Source organism: Scatophagus argus, chromosome 18 (genome assembly GCF_020382885.2).
Source record: "Scatophagus argus isolate fScaArg1 chromosome 18, fScaArg1.pri, whole genome shotgun sequence".
NCBI classification, from domain to species: domain Eukaryota; kingdom Metazoa; phylum Chordata; class Actinopteri; family Scatophagidae; genus Scatophagus; species Scatophagus argus.
Window position 1 is genome coordinate 13,370,628 of NC_058510.1, and position 24,297 is coordinate 13,394,924.

Here is a 24,297-nt window from a genome sequence, read left to right on the forward strand (position 1 = left end):
AAAGTGAAAAAGCAGCACTCGTTCCTCCCTCAATGCCTCCACTTCAGTGCCTTTAACTTAAGCAGAAGCTCTGATTATGTTCAGCTTTCAGGTGTGAATGTGAGTAACTGTGGCAGGGCTTCCCTGGAAAAGAGAACAGCAAAACTTCCCAGGTCAAATAAAGGGTATTCAGCTTGCTTTACCTTTCTTTTCAGCTGCACTAGACTAAATGATGGCTAGGTGATGAATTAAAACAGAGAAAATTTTGAAATAAAGAAAGAAAAAGGGAACACAAAGTGTCCCAAAAGATGAAATTTTTATATTTAATGCGCTGCTTCATTTGAAGCTCTCTTCCTTTTGCATGATTCACAAATAAACAGAAAAAAGGAAAGCCAGTCTGTTGCTGTAGTTCTGTATGATTGTGTTTGATGTCAGCAGGTTCTTGAACAACCTCACTGCTGGCTGCTTGTCTGAAATGCGGAGCATAACTCATAGTACACAACAAGCACCAAAAGAGCCCTGCACTTTGAAAGCAAACCCCACTGACATTTGATGGAACTGACTCCGATGAAGGGTCTTGTGTGTGTGTATGTGTGTGTGTGTGTGTGTGTGTGTACTTGTGACTTTGCCAATCACAGCCAAACTCCACCCATGCAGAGGGTGTGTGAGTGTGGAGAGACCTTCCTGCAGCAGTTTCTGTGTGTGGTGAAATGTTTGTGTGTGTGAGTGTGGTGTGCTGCCTATTCTCTAAATAACCTGTTGATCCAGTCAAACTAAAGCTCAGTCTCAGGAGGCAGCAGGCTCGCCTCCACAAGTCTTCCTTATTCCTCTGGATTTCATCTAAATCGGAGCTGTAGCTGACTCACCGTAAGTGTTTCTCAGTTTTCACCTAGATTTCAGCACTGTGGCAGCTCTGTGTGATATCACAGCTCTATATAGAGCTGACTTATTCTAGTTATCAAAGGAAGATTTGCTGCTGATGTCCAGGGGCTTCTGTAAGAGCTAAGTTGCTTTCTTTTTCTGTAATTTATTGTATAAACACAGCGCTTCTCTACAGGCTAAACTATTACTGCCACTATTATTTGCTAATTTATGCACTGTCAACACTTATTTTAAGGTCATTTCTAACTTTTAGGAAAGAAGTGCACAGAAACTTAAATTAAATATACTATTCATACAAGTTTTCAGCTGTTTTCACACAAACTAAAATCACTGGGGTCCATGCTGGAAGCTGAGCTGCTGTTGAGAAAAGCTCACAGTGCATCTGAGGTCAAAGAGTAAACGCTGAGGTCTTAATAACTCATTAATAAAATAACAAGCCATCTCAAAGATAAGGAAAGGCATAAATGAAGAACTGAACAAATACATGGAGGCTGAGCTGGCTTTTCTCATGGGTTCAAGGGAGGAATTCAGGATAAATTGGCACCTTGTGAAAATATGTTTACATAAAGCTAAAACTGGTATTTTTGGCTTTCAGTTTGTGTTATTATAAAATGCATGTTATATAAACCATGGTGTCTTGGGGTATAGGATATCAATACATGGATATAACTTCTTAGATGTGAAAAAGGTGTAAGTGCACTTCAGGTTAAAGAGTTAACATTGGTGTCATTATAACTCTTAGAAATGTTTAATCAATACAGAATAAGTTGTTAAAAAAGATTTTTGAGGAAGTTCGGTGTCGGTTTCTGCACTACTTTTCATTGACTTAATGTTGCATTAATTCTTCTGTGCATGTTACTTCTAGCTGTACACATGTCAGTGTAACGCACACTCAGTTTAAGATAACAAGGAAGTTCAGCCGAGGTGAACAATTAGTACCTTAAAATGCGCTCTTGATGTAAAACTGCTTTGACATTATTCGACCCTGAAGTCATTTTTCGGAGGCTGACGGGGATACAGTTCACTGTGTCTTGACACAAAGAGGAAATATTCCCTCTGACAAAAGCTGAAACATACTTTTACCTGAATTTTTGTCAGTGCATTCCTAAAATTATATCTTTCTGTTTCAAAACCAAGAGCCAAAAGTCTCTTCTTTAAGAAAAAGGGACAAACTTGTCTTGTTGCAGAACACGAGGCAAGACGAAAGTCATCACTCATTCAGTGCTGCTCAACCATCATTGTACTTTTGCTCTAACAGGAATTATTTGGAAATAATCCAAGAGCTTCCCTTCTTCAGGTTTAATGCAGGAAGGATAAAATGTAAACATATGAAGACTCAAACAATGTCGCCGGTTGCAAGCCTACCTCACCTCCTGCCAAAAACGTCAAAACACTTCATCACTATACTCATCATAAGGCTCATCCTCGTGCCGTTCTGCATGTTTCAAACAAGACTCTGGTATATTTCCTTAATCTTTAAGACTGATTGACTGATTTAACAGAGGCAGGATACCTCACATTTCCTCACACTCTTTGATGTACGGTACCCAGTTCATTTGTGTTTCTTTTGAAGCGTTAAGATAGTGTCAAGATAACGTGAGTGGATTTTATTGTGCATGAAAAACAGATGCATCCTCTTCCTTTTCACCTATCAAACCACTCCAGAGATAAAAAAAAAGAAGGGCTCAACGGGGAATAAGCCGAAGAAATGAGGAAAGTTTTTAGTTTTTCAGTGTTTGCGCTGGATGAAAGTGTTGCAGGGCTCCAGCTGCAAATCTCACTTTTAGTTTGTATCTTTTGGTGAGCAGAAGATTTGAGAGTGAAGACAGCAAAATCCTCAGAGGATCAAACCTGATTTCTCCTCAAGAAGCTGCACATGTTCTGTCACGTTTCATACTGTTTATCTTTCCCTGTCCATTTCATCAGCAGTGTGCCTCTAATTATACTTTTTCTCTTCCATTTTCCCTGTTTTTGTGCGTCTAATGCCAAACCACCCAGAGAGAGATCTAAGGAAAAACCTGCTGGAAGGAAGAGAAAAAAAAAACGGCCACAGAAATCTCCACAGCGAAAGAAGTATGTACTGAAGAGCCGTCTACATGTGTTTCTGTGTGTCTGTCTGAGTCCTGAATGTGTGTGGCTGAAAGGAAATCATGTCAGTGATACACACCTGGGCCTGTTTCCTCCTCTGGATCAGCTTCGCCACGCAGGACAAAACGCCAGGTAAGACACAAATGCCTCTTTGTACAGCAACCTCAACTGATCTCTAAGCAGGGATTCATTCACAGGGATTAAAAGACTGAAGGGCTTCTTTACAGAATCTGATACACAGATCACGTTTGTGAAGAAAATACAATAATCGGTGCACCTATTGAAGTTGTAAAATTGTGGCATTTTTCTTTCCAAATAAAAAACTGTCCCATATTAGTCAGATGGCTGATTAACCCAGCCCCCCCCCCCCAATTCTGACGAGAAGTATGACATCAGGATGGAAAAATTCTCCAACCACAGCAAACGAAAAAGCAGTGAAACAGCTGGACTGAGCCGGACTTAAAGGCAAACTGTGGTCTGGTCTGAGTTAATAGTTGTGACCGTCACTCCTAAGAGTTAAGGTAACATTTTACTCACCAGCTTCATCTGTGAGATCTGGAAGAGACAGCAAAAAAGCGGGAAGCTGTCATATTTTCTTTTTCCACTTTTCTGCATTCCAGAGGTTCCCATCTTCTTTTCCACAGCTTTATTTATATAGCACCTCTCATACAAACAGCCAGCCCAACGGCACAACCCTAAAAACATAAAAACAAATAGATAAAACTATGTTAAAAAATCACTGAAACTCAATAGAACAAACATTAAGGAACTCTGAGGATAAAAGTTATACAAAACAAAACAAAAAAACAATACTTAAAACTTCAAAACTGAGACTCCAAGTTAAAATATTTTTATTTTAAAAAATATTATTTAAAAATAAGAGCCTGATTAAACGTGTGTTCAGAGACACTGAGGTCAATGAAATGATCAGTGAAGCAGACAGACTCTCAGGTTTTGTTCCTGGACAGAATTCAGGCTGGAAAGTTACTCAGATCGTGCTATCACTAACCTTGTCATCTCATTTAGAAGTGTTAATCTGCTTATTTATCAGTTAAAGTACAAGCCTGGATTGTGTTTACTTTGTTAAATTAATGTAAAGTTAATATTTCACACATTGTTGGCTACTTTGAAGAAACCGTGCTTGCCCAGCAAACACCAACGATTCGCCACAAGACGCCCTGCAAGGGCACAGAATGTCACGTGACCATGTGACACGAGCCGACAGCCTCGAACCTGTCAGCTGCCGCGCCGTGTTGTGCAGGTGTGATTCATAGGTGTGAGTCACCACTCTGCTGCTGTCAGAGCTTTGATTTTCAAGAAGGACAAGAATTAGAGGAACAGCTGTGAGTGGGCAGTCATGACACGCTCGGAGAGGCGGGGACGGTGCTGACAGACCCACTCAGGCGATAAAGCAACTATTAATCTCTCCAGGTATTCATCTGTGTTCACACCTGTAGCTGTCGGCCGCACATGTGCAAACACGTGGATGTGTATGCGTAGTACAAATAAACAGGACACGAACAAATGACCATTTGACACCGCTTGGCATGAAAGCAGTGACCTGATGGCAGCTTTGGCTGAAAGAGGCCGCCACACGGAACTGAGCGAGCTATCAGGCGGTTTCTAGACAAGAGTGTGTAAGGGTGCAAGCTTGACAAACATTTCTAGGAATGTCCTGTGGTTTCCAGGAGTAATCTCAGCGGTTGAGTTCATTTAAGAAAGCTTTTTGTTGGATCTGTTTTGCATGTGGTAATTTATTTTTAACAACAGTGTTTACTATACTGTGAAATATTGAACAGAAGGGAGTGTAGCAGAGGTGTTGCTTGGATCATGACGCTGGTCTGGCATCTGTTTTCACGCACTGGGTGTGCTTTCTAACGATGTCAAAGGGACAGGTTTCACTTCCTGTTATGCGTTAACATGCGTGGTGAAACTCACTGCTTTCTATTAATCACCATTGAGATTAATAACCCACCTCCCCGGATGTGTGGCTGTAAAGGGAAATAGAGGGTGAATAGTTCTCAGAAGTGTTTGCTGCGTGCGAGCTGTGAAATGTTCACCTTAAAACTACCTCCCTGTTTCAGAGTTACGACGTGATTTTGTCACTTAGTCTCTGGAAGTGGGTTTGCACTTTCTCTATTCATATTTCAAAGTCTTCCTCAAACATGATCCTCAAAGTTACTAATTTATTTGAACCACTGGACTCTCTATTTTTTTATGACATATGGTTATTGCTACTCGTTGCAATTTGTTGAACTCTAAATACTGCAATACCCATGAGCCTCTGCTACTGTTCCAGACAAATCTGGCAGTTGCAGTTGGAAGTAGATAAGTTGTCATTACTGCAGTGGCAACCTGTATAATAATGATGACGGATGTAATGTATCTAAAAGATTTTTTTATGGTTATATGCTAAATAATATGGATATATCATCAAACACTATAATGGTTCAATAATGGTTAAAATCTTCAAAACCCAAGCTTTATTTCATCCAGTTTTAACAGACGCTGGATGTCTTTTCTGGACTGTGCTCTTATATGTTGTGCCAACAACAAACTCTTAGCTCTTAAATGAATTTTACTTTTCTAATCATTAGTATTAAATGCTTGTGTTTCAATCGGTTTCAATTGTGTGTGTCGCGTGTGTGTCGTGTGTGTGTCATATGTTAGCAAGTAATTCCTGCTATGTTTAACTAGCACTCTCAGAGTTTAAAGGAAGTGGTACATTGATATCATTTTCTCAAAGCCTGTAACATAACCAGTTTAAAAGCAGCGCTTTGAGACTCAGTGACTTCCATTTTCAGACAGACAACCTTCATCTTTTGGAGGAAATCACTGCCAAAACAAAAATCTCTGCCAACCTTCAGTTCCACTCCAGCGTAAATACACATCAATGCACATGTGTGTTATAATGGGCCCTTCAATTTCACTAACCAGGTGAGCACAGTCTCATAGAAGCTATAGTAAAGGTTATTTGTTAAACTGTAATCTGAACCAACTACAGGAAACAACAACACAACACAAGAGTTTCCAGGTATGGGTGTCATGCTGATATCTGATAGGCAGCCGTGTCTCATGCTCAATATGAACAAAAAGAAGTTTGATTCACTCAATAATTTCCTTGTACAGTACAGTGTGCACCAAACAGCAAAGATGGTTTACCAAAGCAGGTAACTGCCCCAGGGGCCCCAAAGGCTCAAGGGACACACATTTGATTTTGGTGATTTGGTTACTTTCAAATGCTGAAAGCTTGAAGGCAACAGGGTACAAATGGTGTATACTGCACTCAATGAATGAGACAGACAGCAAATATGTGCCCCAAAGGCCCCTGAGGCTGTGTACAGACTAATTTTAATCATGAATGAACAATCCATCGGTCTTTTGGGGATGCACACAACCACACAAACAAAATGCACAACTTCAGTTATTTTAGTTTTTGGCATCCTAACATCGATGACTTTAGTTCCAGTGTTGTGCATCGAGGTGAGCCCAGCTATGATAGGTATGGTTGGTACCACTCAACCTCCTACATTAGCTCCAGCTCCTTCCCCACTAGAAAGATGGTATTTGCTAGAGGTAAACAAGACAAGCACTTCGGTTTTGTTTACCACTCAACTGGCAAACATCAGATCCCTACATTTAAACTAGCAAATGCCTAAATGTTGTCCCTAAATTACCCCTTTGGGCTTAGCTCGACTGGGTGCTGATAATACAGACATGGTCACCTATAAGCTCCCCTGTTGGGACTTCGGGAACATCCTTGGTTTCCCTGTTCTGGGTAAGGCTGTTCTTTTCATTAGAGGTATTATGGAGGTTCCTGTGAACACTTTGCCTTGGTAGACCTTGTTTGCATGCTCACAGAGACACACCCCTATTGCCATAACAAGGTGTGATGACAGAAAGAGGAATTCATTGTTGATGTTACTAAATTACAACAGCATAGCAACCAGAAACTCATGTCACTTAACTGGTATAGAAAACTGGTGGGAAACAAACTGAAACTGTAAACAGCTTAATGATGACAAAGTGACCTAGTCTAACATCACATCAATGACAATATACTGGTGCCTCGGCTTTGCACCAAACAAAATCAAACCTCAATGTGACCCCAGCCCCAACTCTCCATGTCACATTGCAGATGTCGCTGTGACGTGTTTTGTTTCGGAGGAGTGCGTGCTCCCCTGCAGCTTCCAGCCGGGCAGCAAGGAGACCGTTGAGTGGTTCAGACAGGACGTGCTGGTGTACAAGTTCAAGTGGGAGGATGATGATGATGATGATGACAGTGATAAAGACAGCAGCGAAGAGCACTATGAGCATGAACAGCTGGCTGGTCGCGCCGCCGTTTTCCCACACCTGATATCCCACGGCAACGCCACGCTGATCCTCAGGAGGAGTGGCCTCAAGGACAGAGGCACATACAAGTGTCATGTTAGCACCTCAAATGGCGAACACAATGCAAAGGTCGTAGTGAAGGTGGAAGGTGAGTTTATAAAGACAGGTAGATGTGAGAGCACTCATGTCATGCCTAACATTTAAGCAGTTTAAACAAACTTGTATGTATTTGATGATTCAGAAGAACTATGTTCAGGCAAGTGTGAATATCATCATTGAAAAGGAGGTTTCTCAATCCACTTTCCAATGGGGCAGTCTGCATGTTGGTACAGATGTTTTTCCTGACAGTGAAAAAGTGTTATGCTTGTGTCATACACCATTTTAAATGAGGTATAACTCTCTAAATGACAGTAAATATTACCACATAATATTACAGGCATTACTTGTCTATCTATACTATGACAATGTCTAATATTAAAGTTATTATCCCTATAAAGGTACACTATGTAGGAATTATCAGTTACTGTTTGTAAACACCTCATTCAAACTTGGTGCCTCCTGCTTCTTATTTCATGAGCTGATAGTCTGACTTAGTGTCTACTTACACTGTTTATATGTACAGTACACTGCCAATTACTATTGTAGAAATGTTGCACATTTGTTGTAATGGAAAAGTCGATATTTGGTGAGCTATATAAGCTATGGCTCCTACCTGTCAAGGAGAAAACAGGCCAATTCTGATTCTTCACTGCTCACCGGCAGGTGAAAGCCAAACCTGGATTCACCTTTGTTTTACAACAAGCTTTGTCCGCTTGGCATTTTGCCTTGCTATATTTTAGTTTATTCTGCAATGGGTCCACCATTTTTGTAGCTTCCTCTTGGATGCATGCTTACGATGAGGCATTTAGTTGCTGCTTTCAGTCCTTTCCTCACCTGTGTGCTGTTATTGGCTGTGGGTTACTCTTCCAATGGCTGCAGTGTAGAAACATCCTAAACAGAACAAAATATAAGAAAATCAGAAAATACAGGCAGGGGACAGGGTCTGTGCAGATCCAGACACTGTCACACACTTCCAGATGGTCACAAGTAATGATTGAGAGAATTACTTCTGAATGACTTTATAAAGGATTTTTTAGGAAACTCCTGCATAGTGTACCTTCAATATATTGGTCCTAACAACTACCATGTTTGCTGACGGTAACAGACACACTTTAATTCTTTAGCAAACAATTGTTGAGCAGCTACATTGTCAGAAAAAAAAAAGCAGCTGGTGTATCTGTTTACAGTGCAACCAAACAAACTCATGCTGTTTTGAGAGGGCAGTCAGTCAGTAATAACTGCAATGTGATCTGATTTCATGCTGCAGGCACAGGTAGTGAGCAGCTTTCAGCACAGCATTGGGACACAGTATTGTTGGTTGCCCTTCTGACCCTTCTATGTTAACATGTTGATTATAAGTGCACCGCTTAGAGTCTCACAGAGGCACCAGTACGCTTGCAGAGTCTCAGTCTTGTTTTAGAATTCCCTGCTTTTATTCTGATTGCCAGGTGCATAATTACTTTAACATTACTTCAAGCCTTTCTGCCCACGGATTTCCAAACCAATATTTTTTTTCTGTGATACGTCGCTCTGGGAGGCTTTGTAAGAAAAGCAACATAAGGATATTTTTAGTTTAAAATATATGTGTATATATATATATAAATATATATATATATTTCCTATGTCTGCAAAGTGCCTGTTGTAGTATTATATTGTGTTCACAGAGCTCTAACATTATCTGCAGGTCAGGCTATATTGGGCACTGGCATTTAGAGGCTATCATCAGGGGCTGCTGCGAAACAATTTAGCATTCTGCGAGTGTCTTTATGTGTGTGTGTGTGTGTGTGTGTGTGTGTGTAGCCCCTATCCGAGGCCTGTCTCTGGAGCTGTCAAGGCTGAGCGGCTATGAGGAGATGAAGTGCACCATCCGCAATGTCTTCCCAGCTCCTCGTGTAACCTGGGCGACCGAACCACCCACTTTTGAGGACCTCAGACCAGTCACGCGGATGCTGGCAGACAAACAGGGGCTGTACACCGTCGACAGTCGTCTCAAAAGGCTGAACGGACAACCTGACCTAATCTACATCTGTAAAGTCACAACTTCCTACGGTGGTCCAGTGTGGACCACCTCTCTCAGGGAAAGAGGTAAAGGGACTGTGGATGGTATTTATCAGTCAAGTATGAGGTCAACATTAACAAAATTAAAAGCTACCTCTTATGTGGAAAGCTTGATACTACAAATACAGAGTGCTTTAATTTGTTTTTATTTATTTAATTATTGAAAAACCTCTGATATTTGTCTGGTAGAAATAAGAGGAACTCAGGGCAGAGATCTGACCATCCCCTGCTATGCCCCCCCTTACCTGAACAACCCCTTCCTCCACTGGAGCTTCTCCAACAGCAAGGACCCCTCCCACATCCTCACCTATGACAGCCATTCGGGGAACAGTGTCTCTTCACCGCCCTGGGACAAAAGTGTGGAGCTAGATGGCTTCAGGGTCCCGTTTGGAGACGGTTCTCTGCGACTAATGGACCCCAAGCCCTCAGAGCACACTGGCAGCTACACCTGTGTGTTCTCCATACCGTACAACACCCACACCGAACGCGCTGATGTCACGATCGATGATCTTGCTGGTGAGGTCATGGAACGTCTTAAACCAAAGAGAAAATGTGCAAATTAGTTCAGTGAAGCAACAGGTCCAGGGGAATACCATGAGCAAGTTTAAAGCAACAGTATTTTAATGTGCCTCTCAGTACTTTCTGACTTCCTGTCTCCTAAATATGTATTTTCCCACAATTAACATTTTGCTGCAGTCACTCTGATGTTCATCTTGTGCTCATGTAGCCAAACCATCCACCCTGATCTCATTTCTTTGACATGATAACATCATTACCACCCTTCTTCCCCCTTTGCTTCTGAGAGACAACAGTCATTCTTCACACAGCCACTAGAGGTTGCTTGGCAGGAAAATGTAAACCAGCGTTTGAACAGACAACCCAAGCTGTTGCTGAGATGATCAGAGCTAAATGGATTTTAGTTCTAACAGTTGCTTGGTTAAAAAGAGAAACACATTCAAAATTTAATATGATTGTCAACACTGATGCAAAATTTGAGTGATTTGTCAAGAAGGAATAATGGGATGCCGAATCATTATCAGTGCATGTTACAATTGTGCTGATCATGAATATACTAAACAGTATGAAAGTTCAACAAGACAACATCGTACAAAGGAAACATAAACTACTGTTTCTTGAATTTAAGTGTGTATTTTTGTCGTAATCTGTGTGTCTTTTCTATCTGTGTGCAGGTGAGCGAAGTATTTCCGAAGAGCCGTCTTATTGGTGGGTTTTTGGCCTGGTGATTGCTGTGCTGGTCCTTGCTCTGGCAGGCATGCTGGCCTACCTGAAGGTGAAAGGTAAAGATGGACTCCAAGAGCTGTGGGCATTAACCAATAGAAAGTAGACAGCTTGACTGAACTGAGACATGCATGTCAAATAATAGATATGTGCAGATATGATACTCAGATTGGGTGTGGACACAAAGTTTGGCTCTGTCTGATTTTGGTTTTTAATTGTTTGCTTTTACCATGTATATACTTTATATTCATGTCATCTATATGAAAATTTCAGTCTTTTAAGAAGAACAGTTCAAAATTTTACTTTGGCTTTTGTTAGAGAACAATATTTTATTTATGAATTTAGCAGAACATCACTGTTTAAAGCAGCTGTTTGTTTAGGCTTCTCCACTAAACTTATTGGAGGTTTACACTCTCCAATAATGCTCTATACTTCCTGGCAAATTAACTGTTGAATGTCATTAACAAACTAACCAAATAACTAAAAACTAACTAAATGGCATCATTAGTGATGCAAGTCTTTTACCCAAGAAAAAACATAAACACTCCTGCATTCAAACCATACTTCAAGTACAAAACTATTATCGGCAAACGGTTTAAAGCTGTTTAACAGCTTTTATACTGATATTGTTCGATATTTTTGAGAAAAAAAAACATAAAACAGAGGAAGTTAACTGCTGAATGTCTAATGGGATCAGATTTACATTCGATCTTAAAAATGGACCACCAATACTAAAATCTGAGAGTAAAGTCAGGCTTTTCTGTTTATGCTGAGTCTTTTGCTTGCAGGTAACAGTGTGTTACTGGTCTCTTATGTAAGCAGAATAAAATATTCATAAATAATCCCACCAGTGGGACAAACAGAACATAAACCAGGCTTTTAATGTTACGCCTCTCAGCACACTCCCACACCAGTCATACAGCTAATTGGGCCTGGGTCACACCACACATATTGTAGAAAGTGTAGGCAGAAACAGCCAAGGTCATAAAAACAAAAAAGTAAGTTAGCACAAAAGAACTAAGTATGAAAGAGTTTCAGTGTGATTGTGTGAGCTGAATCACAATTTAGCATACATACAGGTGCTTTCAGATTTAGAGTTCACTGCCGATTATTATCATTATTATTATTTCAACCGTTCTCACACACATTATGTCTCTGTCATCACTCACCCAGGAGGCACCTCAGAGCCCAGAAAAGACCCTGAGGAGGTGACAGAACTACATTTAGTCAAAGGTCAGTCATCAATCTTTTTTAAAAAAAATGACACTTGCAGTACCAAAATCAAACACTAGAGTGAGCCATAGATTAAGTCTTTGCTCTACCACACAAGCTACAAAGTTGCATGGTTTTTTTTTTTGCTTATGTTACAGACTAATCCATAACATGTTATTTTAAATCCCCTCTTTAACATTTATTTAGAAGTAACAAACATTTAATTGATGCTGTAGAAGGGTATTTTCTATGCTTATTAATGTAAAGCATTTGTTAACAATGGTAACTTCTACATTATTACAGCAGTGTTTTACTATATTGTCATTCATTATCTGTTTATACATCAGCTTCCAGCAGTAGGATTTAGCAAATATGAATATAATAAACATACATATTAAACTCTTAAATCTACTTACAACTAAAGTTGTAAGTTTTCCAGTCTTTGTGCTATGCTAGGCTAACTGGCAAAAGTGCATAAACCTTTTTTGCCAAATGGTTTATTCACAAGCATTCAAAAGCAAAAAGAAAAAAAAGCTCGGGAACCACATAAACCGGCAACTGAGTGTATGTTTTAAGTAGATAAACTAAGCAATGTAACAGGTGCTCTAATTGAAATACTACTTCTAATCAATTAAGGAAAATGTTCATCAGAATTAGTTTTTCTCTTTGTTTCTTCATCAACTTAACCAGAACCTTTTTTCTCTCTCTGACAGCCTCAGCAGCAGACAGTAACCTGAATGAGAGCAGTCCTTTGACTGTGGCCGGCAACAACGGACAATCGGGCCTCCAGACCAGCCCTCAGTTAACTTGAGAAAAAAATAGAAACAACCTGGAAACACCTAAAACTAACAAAATACTAACAAAACAAACACACACACACACACAGTTACACGCAACAGCAGAGAACTAACTCCTTAGAAAAAGAATTTCATTAAAGCTGTGGGGGTTGTTTTGAAAGAAAAAAGCAAAACAACTAACTCCTTAGAAAAAGAATTTCATTAAAGCTGTGGGGGTTGTTTTGAAAGAAAAAAGCAAAACAAAAACAAAACAAATAAACCCACATAACTACTGAGGAAAAGTTTGCAGTGGTCAAAGTGGTTTGCTCAGTGGTCAAAAAGAAACCTTGTGGCTGCTTATGGCCCGGTCACAATCATCCGTTTGTGAAATATTTAAATATGTTTTAAATATTCTAGCTTGGTGACATTAACAGGGTCAGTTAGTTAACTGCTGTAGCTGCTGAGCTAAAGGCTAACATGCTAGCAAATCAGTCCGAGCAGCTCCTGGAGAGTCCGTCTGTTTTCTCTCTACTTTCCTTTAACATGTTGTTCACCATTTCAATAAAAAGTTTCTGACCAGGGAAAGTGAAACTCTCCAAGCTAGCATGTTCACTGGAGGTCAGTTATCCGACTCGTTACTTTGTTAGCTTGGCTGAATCACACTGTGCATTAAAAATATACATTTGCACCATCAAATCCTCAGTGTGTGTCAAAATTCACCAAAGCTGCAAACACGATGCAAATATTTGCACAGATTTACTGTCCTATCCCACTGAACTTAATTTAATTTGTCACAAAATGTCACCATTTTGAAGGGTGGTGTGTAAGTGCCTTTACTTAGACACTAAGCAAGCAATGGCCACTGCTAAGATGAGAGGAGGACATTTTTTGTGATGTTTTACTTCCTGTTTAAAGTTGTATGTCATGAAGTCAAGATGCAGCGGAGATGAAAACCGGAATGCGTACTTGCTTACTGCATGGAGTTCAGCAGTTGGCACTACTGGAGAAAAGAGGAATAAGAAAAGGACCATTTGTGTCAAGTATGAGGTTAAAAGGAGACTGAGAACCACAAAGCTTGTGAATGAATGTGAGCCCATTACGAAAGAAAAGAAATATATTTAAACTTTGAAATTTTATGGTGTTTTACAGTAGGTGAGGATGTTGTCTTTTCTCTTGATTCCTTCGCACCAGCATCGCTCTGCTCTTGGAGTCTGACACAGGGTCGCCAAAATAAAAGACTGACTTCGTGTTCTGCTATCAGTGCTGTACTGCTGTATTTAAACCTTGACTGAACTTACAGAGCACTCCAAGAAGTCAAGTTTCCTCTGGAAATTCCTGCCTGGACTACAAAAATGAATGTGACAGTGAATCACTGATGACTGCACAATATAATAGATGAACAATCCTGACGTTAACTTGCCATCATAAACTGATGAGTCAAAAGCTAATCTGCAACAGATTCAAATAGTTTCTGCTCTTCTGTGCACTGCCACGCATGGCCATATGTGATAATTATTAATGTAAAATTATTAAATGACTAATCACTGAAAGTTTGTGTCTGTGTTGTTCTGTGTGTGCTTTTCATCTGAGGTCAAGGACCACATTCTTTTTTTCTGCTTCCATTTTTTGACCTTGTACCTCTACTACTTTTACTCTTAATAGAACTTTAAGCTGACAGGACGTGACAAATCAAAAGCTGTTAATCATTAATCCAATACAGTCATACAGTGAAACACACCCACAGTCTTGTTTCCATCACTTTTGGGGACATCACATAGACTTTGATTAATTTCCTGGAGGCTTAACCACCACCGAACCATAACAATAAACATTACTTGCCTAATCCTAACCCTTACCTTAACCTATCATGAATATCAACGTAACCTTAAAGCAGGTCCATCCATCCATCTTCCATATGCTTATCCCTCAGGGTTGCAGGGGGCTGCAGCCTATTCCAGCTGACGACAGCTGAGAGGTGGGGTTCACCCTGGACTGGTCACCAGTCAACCCCCCCCCCCCCCCCCCCCCCCGCACCCCCCAACACACACACACACACAAGTTCCTGACACCAATCTAAAAATAGCTCAGGATCACTACACTGAGAGTGCACAAGCTGGTTACTTCATGCCGCTTGTGGGACTTCAAACAAATCCGACCAGTTGGCCAGCCTTTCTGACACTCCCAGCTGTAATGTTCACATTTTTTTTTTCACTACACTATAGTTTCAAAGGAGAACTTTTAACAGCAGGATGTCAGTGGTCAAGTGGCTTGTGTTCCCGATTGTCCTGATCTTTCTGTGGGCTTTTAATAGAGGAGGTGAGTAACAAGTTCTAAACTTTGTTTAAATTTGGTATATTTAATATATTCCCAGAGAAAGCAAGTATACCAGTAACTTTAAACTCTACATAGATCTATGGTTCATAAGATTAATCCAATTAAAAAACAAAACAAAACAGATAGTTTTGATGTTATATTAAGTTTTCAGATATTACTTCAAATATTGTCCTATGAAGTGACCATCACAGTACAGCTGAGGTGAATACAGTTTTTTTTTCATGATACTTGAAGTTTTGAACAAAAAACATTAATGAATGATAAGGTCCTGTCGCATTGCAACTCTAAAATTTCAGCACATAATAAAACATTGAACAAACTCAGACCGGAGACTTTAAGTCCAACAAACCAGTCCTCTGCTTTGGTTTTAGAAAACCATATGTAACCACTAACAGACGGAAACTGAGATTGTTTATTAACAGAGTCATGTTTTAAACTTTAGTCAAGTGTCAAAGTCCACAGTGTCACCTCTCCCTTTGCGGGAAAGAAAAAAGTAAACTCAGTCGGGGAATCTGACAAGTGGAAGAAATATTTTGTGTTCGTCTTAACCTTGCAGCACCAGTTGGGGCACATTTCTTCTCACAACCACACGCACATACACAATGAATGCTTAGCGAAACACAATGTTTCCTTGTATCTGGAAAACAAGACCAAGATGTTCTTCAACATAATTTAGCTTTCTGTTGTTGTAGACGATACATGCATACATCATTCGTCACCGTCCTTGTCTCGATGTCTGGAAGATGTTGAGTTCTTCATGATGCACAATTAATTTTCCACTAAATGAAAACAAACCTGAAAATTTTCACATAGTCCACTTACTATCAGAAAATCTATGTCTGAAAACTCGTCTAGTCATTCAGTTTGTGTCAAATCATTTGCCAGAAACCTACTGGTGCTGTTTGACCGGGACATCAACTGATTCTGATATGAGATCTGTTGTCCAACCGTGTCTAACGCTTCGCAGTCCCCTGAACTGAACCCTGATGGGTGTTTCCTCACCTGATGTTTTACAGATGCTGAAGTCTGTGTGTTCATGGAGAGCTGCATCTTACCGTGCAGTTTTCAGCCGGGTGACGAAGTCGTCATCCACTGGGTTCAGGTGCCAGGAGACACTGCTGTCCACTCCTACTACTATAACCAAGACCAGTTCACAAACCAGGACAAGAGCTTCAAAGGCAGGACGTCACTGTTCACAGACCAGATCTCCAGAGGAAATGCATCTCTGAAGCTCACAGGCGTGAAGGTTCAGGACCAGAGAAGATACAAGTGCTACACCAGCACCATCACTGGCAACAAGGAGTCATTCATCAACCTTGACGTGGAAGGTATATGAAATTCAGTCTACAGAAAACATTATAAATAACAAAGAATATTATTTGCTTCTTATAAGAGGAGTCACACGTGTCTTGGTTTAGAGGAAGGAGGCTCAGGTTGGTGCTGGTCAGCTCTGATAGCAAGCAGCGTCACAACAGAAACTTTACTTGTGGAAAACACCTCACCAGCTTACTTAGTAACATGTGAATGCACACTCAAGACTGCAAGTTTGGGAACTGTAGCATACCCTTACATTTTGTTTTCAGTTCAGTAAACTTTCAAACACACTGATGAGTAGAGAACACATTGTTAGAGGGACATTTTACCTAAAATCAAGAAACTAAATGAATTAATGTTACAGCTCAGCTGAGGAGGACAGCATTGATGTTTCTGTCGAGCCCCGTGTCAAGCATGAGCCTCTCGTCCATGAGCAGATGAACATTTCTTTCTCTGCATTGATACAATTGACCATGATTTCTGGAAAGAAAGACTGTTGTTGAGTTTTTCCAAATGGACTTTTTGCCACTTTGAGCACTACAAGCAAGTTATCATTTAGTTCCATTACATCAGAGAGTAGGCAGGTACCTTTACAGTCAATATCTCCAAAACTCAGCAGCTCACACCCAAACAGTGCCACAGTGTGTTAAACTTTCTCAGCCACAGCACAAAGACAGCTGCCTGATAGCACTTGACTCCCAGACCGAGGACACAGAGGCTGTTCTTTTAAGGCTGTGCGAACAAGGTCACCCAGTAGATAAGAACTCGTGGTGCACAGTAAACATAATCTAAAACTCACTGCTTCAACGTCCAAAAACACCTTCTTACTATGGCACCTGTAACTATAAGGATTCAGAGTTTTGAATTTATGGTTCTCTTAACTGGCACTGACTCTGGGCTCTTTGAACCCATTAGTTATTGCAAAAATAACATTGAAAGAAGAACTTGCACGAACCTACAGAAACCAGTTTGTGCCAAGTACTTTCTGTTATTACGCTGCATAAAGAATGGAAACTGCATAACAAATAAAAAATAATAGTAAAAAATATGATTATAACATAATTTGACTTGTTCCACTCTGAGAATTAAGTCCATGGGCTGAGGAAAGGCACAGAGAGAGAGACAAAATTCCTCCCCTTCTGCTTCCCCATGAGACCTTCATTTGGGAATAAAAAATATGCATGGTAGTTAATGACAAATAAAAGTAATTTCTTGATTCGGTTTAAATTATGGCATGAATGACATGTGTCTTCATTTAACGGAAAGTCGCAGTTTGTTATCAAGGCAGTCAGGTTTCCGGCCAATCACAGATCCGACAAACAAAGACAGACAATCACACCTACTGGCAATGGAGAGCAGCCATTAAACCTAATGGCTGTGTTTTTGGAAATGTGGGAGGAAGTCAATGAAAACTCACGCAGGCACAGGGAGAACATGCAGAACTCATCACAGAAGGGCCCAGACTGGGATTCAAGAACCCGAGAACCCTCTTGCTTTGAGGTGACAGTGCAAACTACTGCACCACCGTGCTGCCCCAGTTGAAAACATTGTGGTGGTCCCCCGAAAGAGAAGGAACTTTGCCTCACTTGTTCCCCGGTTTATGATTGGACATACAATATATTAACATATGGGGCAACAGATTGGTGTTATCCAGGCCACTAAATCTCATCTTCAAGGTTATGGCTTGAATGGATGACAGTGGAAGGAAATGGAAGGAAAAAGTGGATAATCAGAGAAAGAACTAATAATGAATAAGAAACACCTCACAAGGTGTATCATCAGAGGTGAACTGCACTTATCAGGTCACCCACATCAGAATCTTGTTACTGTAAAGCGAATCTTCTCTTTTGCAGCTCCTGTCAATGAAGTCCACATTCAGCAGGTAGAAAACAGGATCATCTGCAGCTCAGAGGGGATCTACCCTGAGCCTGAGCTCACCTGGTCCACCAGTACTCCATCCAACATGCCCCTCAAGAACACAACAGTCCAGCAGACTGAACAGCAGCTCTACAACATCAGCAGCACTCTGATACCTCCAGACAGCACTACTGATGTGGTCTACAGCTGCACCGTCAGGTCTCAGAGAAACTGGAGGAAAGCCACTTTGTTTAAACCAAGTAAGAGTTTGTAACAAGACCTGAGGGCAAAGTGAAACTGGTGAGATCAGGCTGCTTCAAAGAGCTGATATGAAACATTCATGGTGCTACACTATAACGTCTGTAACATCTATAAAGTTAACATAATAGATTATGTTTATTATATATACACATAAATATCAGATATTTCATTACTCTTTGTTCATTTTTGTGTGTGTTTTGTGTTTTTCAGATTCTGTCAGTTCAGACAAAGAAGCAACAATCAGCTGCTCTGCCCCAAACCCTCCCCTGACAAGCCTCATCTGGAGGTTCAATCACAGTCAGATCATCCTGACCAAGACCAGGACCAGCTCTGCCTTCACAGTCTCAGAGGAGTGGAAGCAGAAGGTGAAGGTTGTGACTGAGTCAGGCGACCTCACACTACAAGACTTGTCTCAAAATCAAGAGGGAATATACACCTGCAAAGTCAGCAATGCTGAGGAGACACGTGTAACCAACACCTTTCTGAGGATAGAGAGGAAGGAAGGTAAGGAAGCATGAAGTCTGAACAACAACCAGTATTATCTGCTTTAATGCTTATACACCTTGATGCTACAGAAAGCACTGTTGCACTTGTGACGGTTTGGTTGGCAGAAAGATGAATTAACTGAATCCTTTTCCATTTCCGTCTCAGCTCATGCTCATGCTGGCACTATTATAGCTGGAGTGATCGTGGCATTAATTTTAATTGGATTGGGAGTCGTTCTTTGGGTGCTCTACAAAAAAAATATGATCCCTTTTTGTCAAAAGAAAAAAAAGGTAAGTAATAATAGTAAAATCATTTGTCATTATATTTATGGGCTAATATTTTGAATGTGATTTTTGTACTCACAGTCATGTTTTTTGGCTTCAGGGAAGAGCAGGACATGAAGGGGACACAAAACCACCAGAGCTCAGTGAACGTTTGAAGTCAGTATACTGTCTGTTTGTCTGTTCTGTTTTGGAAACAACAATAACATAACAGCATAGCTGCACTGAAGAATCCTGTTGTCATTTAGTTACAGACAAACATCTATTTTGCATTAGTCCCATTCATTTTACAGGCCTTCAAGTGTTGTTAACGTTACATGCATGATATCAAAGTGCAAAGTACAGAAGTGGATTATAACAAAGAACAAATGAGTGACTGGGAGTTTGAACTTGACGTATTTCAAAACTGAATTCTATTTCATTTTGTTTGCAGGGAATTTGGTGACGAAAACAAAGATTTCCACTGGAAAGCCAAAACAGACAGAAGTTGGTGACTGAAATGAGCTTCCTTGGACCTGTGAGAGAACAAGACTCTCAGGTCTTTCAGGTTTTTATCTGGACTGATTATTGAAGGACAAGAGCACTTTTTTCACTAAGACTCTAAGGCCGTTTCTGCTATGGTACACGGCTGTTTTATTTATTTATTCTTTCTTTTGGTATGTCACACTCAGACAAAATGGTAAAGAAGAAGTGATCAGAATAAAAACCCCAGATGGATAAAGTGACTCAAGGGGCTACAGACTACAAGGAGAGTCTCAAGAATTAAACCTGAACATCTGAGAAAACAAGAAACTTCAGCTTCATTGTTAATCATGTGTGCTTGCTTTACCTCAGTGTCTGCACTTGTGTTGAATGTTTTGGTAAACTGTTAAACGAATCATTAGACTCTGAGGCTAATGAGTTCTTAGACTTGAGTTCAGAATGAAGGACAAGTATTTACTCGACTGCTTTTGTTATTTACTTCATAAAGATAGAAAGATTGATATTTAATCAATACTTAAGGTGCTGTGATGACTAAATTATTGCTGGTATGATCATGTTTGAATGACTTCACCAACTGGCCCTTCAGGCATCAATAAGCTCGCTTAGCTTTTATTGGGCTCACAGATACCAAAAACCAAACTCTGTTAAAGGCACACAGACAAAAGCACAGTAGCTGTCGTGAACGCACCTCAGTCCAAAGAGGCGTGTGCTTCCTGCTAATGGTGTTAGCCGCTGAGTGACAGTCTGTGACTCAAGATAACATGTGAGTGTTTAGAAAACTGTGGTTGCGTTTCTCCGTTCTTGCAATGTCTGGCTTTGTGACAAGGCAGAGGGCACACAGGTAGGCAGGTATGTAGGAGGACAGGTTGGTTCACTGGATTCAGTGAAATGACTGGATGGGCTTTTTTGCACTATTTACTGATTGCTGCCAGGAAAGTAAGAGATTTTAAACAAATAAAGCAAAAATATGCTCTGCTAGCTTAACAAAATGACTTTATGAATTGTATTATTATGTATTATATTCAGAAACTGCATTTGATTGCTGTGAAGCTTTATTTTTGATACCAATTGTATACTCTGTATGAAAAGAAAACAAAAAGCATGTGAGAGCAACAGTCTTGTTTTGAAATAAAGAAAAACAAAACAAAAAAACTCCACATGCCTGCAGTCTAAAGCTGACATGTTCCACAAACAGAAATATTGTTTTACTGACCTCTTCTGGATGAAAAATGTCTGCTGTAACATCCAGCAGTGCAGCGTGTGAGGAGGTGAGAAGTTCAGCAGTCAGCAGAGCTGCTTGTGATCTGAAAGACATGCAGCAAATGAAACATTTCTGATTAAATAACAACATGAAAGCACACAATATATTTGTATTGCAATAATAATGCACATGAAGTATATTTGACTTTACTGAGAAGTTTTGTACAGTAGTAGTGAAATTTGGGGTGGTTTGAATAAACTTTTATCTTTATGAAAACATATTTAGTAGATTCCATGTTTTGTTTTGTGTTTGTTCAAAGGGTTGAGCAGAAGTTCACAAGACAGTACAAACTATGTTATCAGTCAGCTGGATGCAAAACTCAGCACTTGTACTTCTGACTACACACAGACTGCAGTTCACTTCAGTCTTCTCACCCCGTCCAGTAAGACATGTTGGTTTCCAATAAACCCACCTGTTTCACCTTCACTCGTCGAGGAGCTGCCAGCAGTCATCACAGTTAGATCACCTTTTCCACTATGTGGCACCATTGTGATATGTTTACTTGGATTTACCATCACAGTATTTTTAGCCGTGCTGGCAGCGTGACTCCACAGATGGAAATGTCTGTCACTCAGTCCTGCACAAGCTCTGCAAACACTGTTGACTGTCAGCTGCTCTGAATACCACCAGAGAGACGTCAAGTGAAAGGGTTAGGGGCTACTTTAAAGTCATTTTACTCAGTAAAAGTAAAATATCTTGCATCAAAATAGGATCAAATGAAAAACTCAGTGGTGGTCAGGGGTCCTGCGTTATCGTATTTTTAAGATGGATGATAATAATTTTACATTAACTACAGAGCGATGATGTCCAAAACAACAATATGTTACTTTGTGAATGGACAAGTGAAGCATGTGAATTAATACTTAAGAAACACCGACTACATGTAAATTAATATCAAGAAGTTGTTGAATTATGGGGCACCACCTCCATTAATTAATTAATCAGTTGATTAACTAATGAGAAGACAAATGAATCTCATCAAATCAATCAGTCTTACATCTGAAAGTTGTAAATGTTGATTGCAGGAACCTCCATCTGTGTTACAAAGGAAAACAAGATATTTATTGTACTTCTAAGTGATCAGGATAATTAAAGACCAATAAGCACTGCTGACCAGTGAGTTTTAGAATTGATTTTGAGATTTTACTGCCTGTATCACTGACAATCACATGTACTAACTGACTGCTGCGAGAGATCCTGTGGCAGAGCTCCACCAGAAGGTCGACTTGTCACTGAAGTCCACCAGCTGCTGAAATCTCAGTATCCTCTTTTAAATCTCATCCTAAAACTTAACTCATGGTTTTTCAGAACTGATTGTTTTATGTTTTCGACTACTTTTTACTGCAAATCACTTTGTAACTTTGTTTTTGAAAGGTGCTTTAATCCACATTCCAAAAAAAAAAAGTGGCAATGCTGTGTCAAACATCAATAAAACCTTTCTGAAACAGGTGAAACCAGTACCTAGATAACCTATTTAATGTTTCACTTCATCAGCTACCTTGATTTTTCTAAATATTGCTTATTCTGAATTTGATGCTTGCAACACGTTTCTGGGAGAGATTGCGTATTGCTTGGAAACCATGTGAACATTCCACAGGTTCATTGTTGACAGGTAACAGTCTCATGACTGGGTATGAAAGGAGCATCCTGGAGAGCAAGGATTGGATGAGGTTCACCTTGTTGTCAAGCATGTCATTGTAAATGTTGGGTTTACACAAAGTCTGGATCTCAGAAGGCAGAGTCAGACAATTGGGCAAAAGTAAAATAAATCTTTTACTGAAGTTATAATTAAAGATATTAACAGTAAATGAGTCTCAGAAAAATCAAACTTAAAGAGAGTCCAAGGATTTCTCCGACGGCAGGTGAGTGTGCGTGGTCTCAAATAAAGGCAGTCCAACGAAACGTCGATCTTCCAAAAAGATCTTCAGAGCAGCGGCTGGGCAGGACGGGCAGGAGCAGGAATTGAACCACATGGGCTGACGGATAATCCGCCCTCGGTGGAGCAGGGAGACGGTCTTTTAAAGCAGCGAGGAGAGCACCGATGATTGGACCAGGTGAGCAACAGGTGCACAGGTAATTGGATCACAGGAAGGAGGTGTCTCCACCCAGCCCTGCTCCGGATAGGTTCAGATAACACACACACACACAGCAGCAAAAGCAGAGGAGAGAGAGAGAGAGAGAGAGAGAGAGAGAGAGAGAGAGAGAGAGAGAGAGAGAGAGAGAGAGAGAAACAAAACAAAACAAAACAAAATCCTAACAGCATAAATGATATCACTGCATGTTCTCAGGAACACTTTTTAAAGTTGTCGGTAGTTTAGCTGTAAATACACTTTGTTTGTAAATGAATATATGTTAAAGAATGTAGAAAATGTTGATTTACAGGTAAACTGATTTACAGGTAAATCAACCAACGCCCAACTTGCCCAGCTGACTCAGGTGCGTCATCTCTGTATTCTACTGTAGTTTCACTTCTGTGCTGCTCTCTTGAGGTGCACAGCAAAGGATACTTAACATGTTGCCGACTGGGATCAAATGTGTCGTGTTTGCGATGGTCCTGGATTTTGCAAGAGGGGGTGAGTGAGGCGTTCACAGCCTGTTTGACTATTCAAAATATAAATCCCAGATGTTTATTAACGTGGTACATTGTGTTGTCATGGTTACTGAAACCAGAGAAACATGAAAGTCACCTCTGAGACAGAGAGCTCAAAATCTCAATATGCTTGTGGGTACACACTGCTAAAAGGATGAAAACACTCACACAAATGGAAATATTTTAGACTCATTTAGCTAAAATTAAGCCCATGAATGATGGAGTCAAATACAGATGATCACTGGGTAACAAGTAGACTATTTTAAAAAATAAATGCATTGTAAAGCAGAGGGTCGTGTGTATCATTTTGCCACCTTTAAATGGAATCCGATAAACAATGTAAGTCAGATTCCAACCTGTTCCAATTTTGTCAACTCTTTGGATGCCTGACACACACACACATTTAAATCATGTTTCAGTGTACTCCTTTATAATTGTTTATGGGATCATTTTAATTCAGATTGTTCACTTACACTTGTGTCCTTGATTGTTTGATTGATTCACTCATCGATTCATTGAATCTGAGTCGTTTCTTGATGACATGACATGTCAAAAACAGGATCAGGTTGGCTAGGTTTAGAAGAAATGTTATCTTTGAGGATGTGGAAAACAAATAAATAGTGACGGAGAGCTGAAGAGGTTAATGTACGCAGATGTTTGTGTGCCACTACACCAACTGCAAAGGAAGTGGGAAGAAAATGTTCATGATACAAAGAAGCAAACCTTCTGATTGGCTCAGTGGACAGAATTAGCTGTTAGTCCCAA

At 40.1% G+C, this 24,297-nt stretch overlaps 2 protein-coding genes across 4 annotated transcripts in view; both read left to right on the plus strand.

Moving 5' to 3' along the window:
* Nucleotides 1-681: 681 nt before the first annotated feature.
* hhla2b.1 (HERV-H LTR-associating 2b, tandem duplicate 1) lies at nucleotides 682-12,862 on the plus strand. 2 transcript variants are annotated; one of them, XM_046371740.1, is made up of 8 exons: nucleotides 686-846; nucleotides 2,860-3,081; nucleotides 7,088-7,429; nucleotides 9,181-9,465; nucleotides 9,628-9,954; nucleotides 10,629-10,736; nucleotides 11,851-11,910; nucleotides 12,603-12,862. In XM_046371740.1, the coding sequence occupies exons 2-8, from the start codon at nucleotides 3,012-3,014 to the stop codon at nucleotides 12,698-12,700; spliced, it is 1,290 nt and encodes a 429-aa protein (XP_046227696.1). In that variant the 5' UTR covers nucleotides 686-846; nucleotides 2,860-3,011; the 3' UTR covers nucleotides 12,701-12,862. The 2 variants fall into 2 exon arrangements, with proteins under 2 accessions (XP_046227697.1, XP_046227696.1); XM_046371741.1 differs by lacking the exon at nucleotides 11,851-11,910 and having other exon boundaries at nucleotides 682-846.
* Nucleotides 12,863-14,754: 1,892 nt separating this feature from the next.
* Nucleotides 14,755-24,297, plus strand: part of LOC124049293 (butyrophilin-like protein 2) — a 59,347-nt gene continuing 49,804 nt past the window's right edge. The window contains exons 1-2 of one of the 2 annotated variants that reach the window (XM_046370741.1): nucleotides 14,755-14,981; nucleotides 16,016-16,025. In XM_046370741.1, the coding sequence (XP_046226697.1) occupies nucleotides 14,915-14,981; nucleotides 16,016-16,025 (77 nt within the window). In that variant the 5' untranslated portion in view covers nucleotides 14,755-14,914. Of the gene's footprint in view, nucleotides 14,982-16,015; nucleotides 16,026-23,148; nucleotides 23,379-24,297 lie in introns of those variants that run through there. The other variant, XM_046370743.1, reaches the window with a different exon arrangement.

Bases quoted from the DNA above. Each gene is read 5' to 3' on its own strand.
- hhla2b.1 (XM_046371740.1), top strand. From the start codon at position 3,012: ATGTCAGTGATACACACCTGGGCCTGTTTCCTCCTCTGGATCAGCTTC. The intron at 9,466-9,627 runs GTAAAGGGACTG...TTTGTCTGGTAG, and splicing joins CACCTCTCTCAGGGAAAGAG to AAATAAGAGGAACTCAGGGC. The intron at 9,955-10,628 runs GTGAGGTCATGG...ATCTGTGTGCAG, and splicing joins CACGATCGATGATCTTGCTG to GTGAGCGAAGTATTTCCGAA.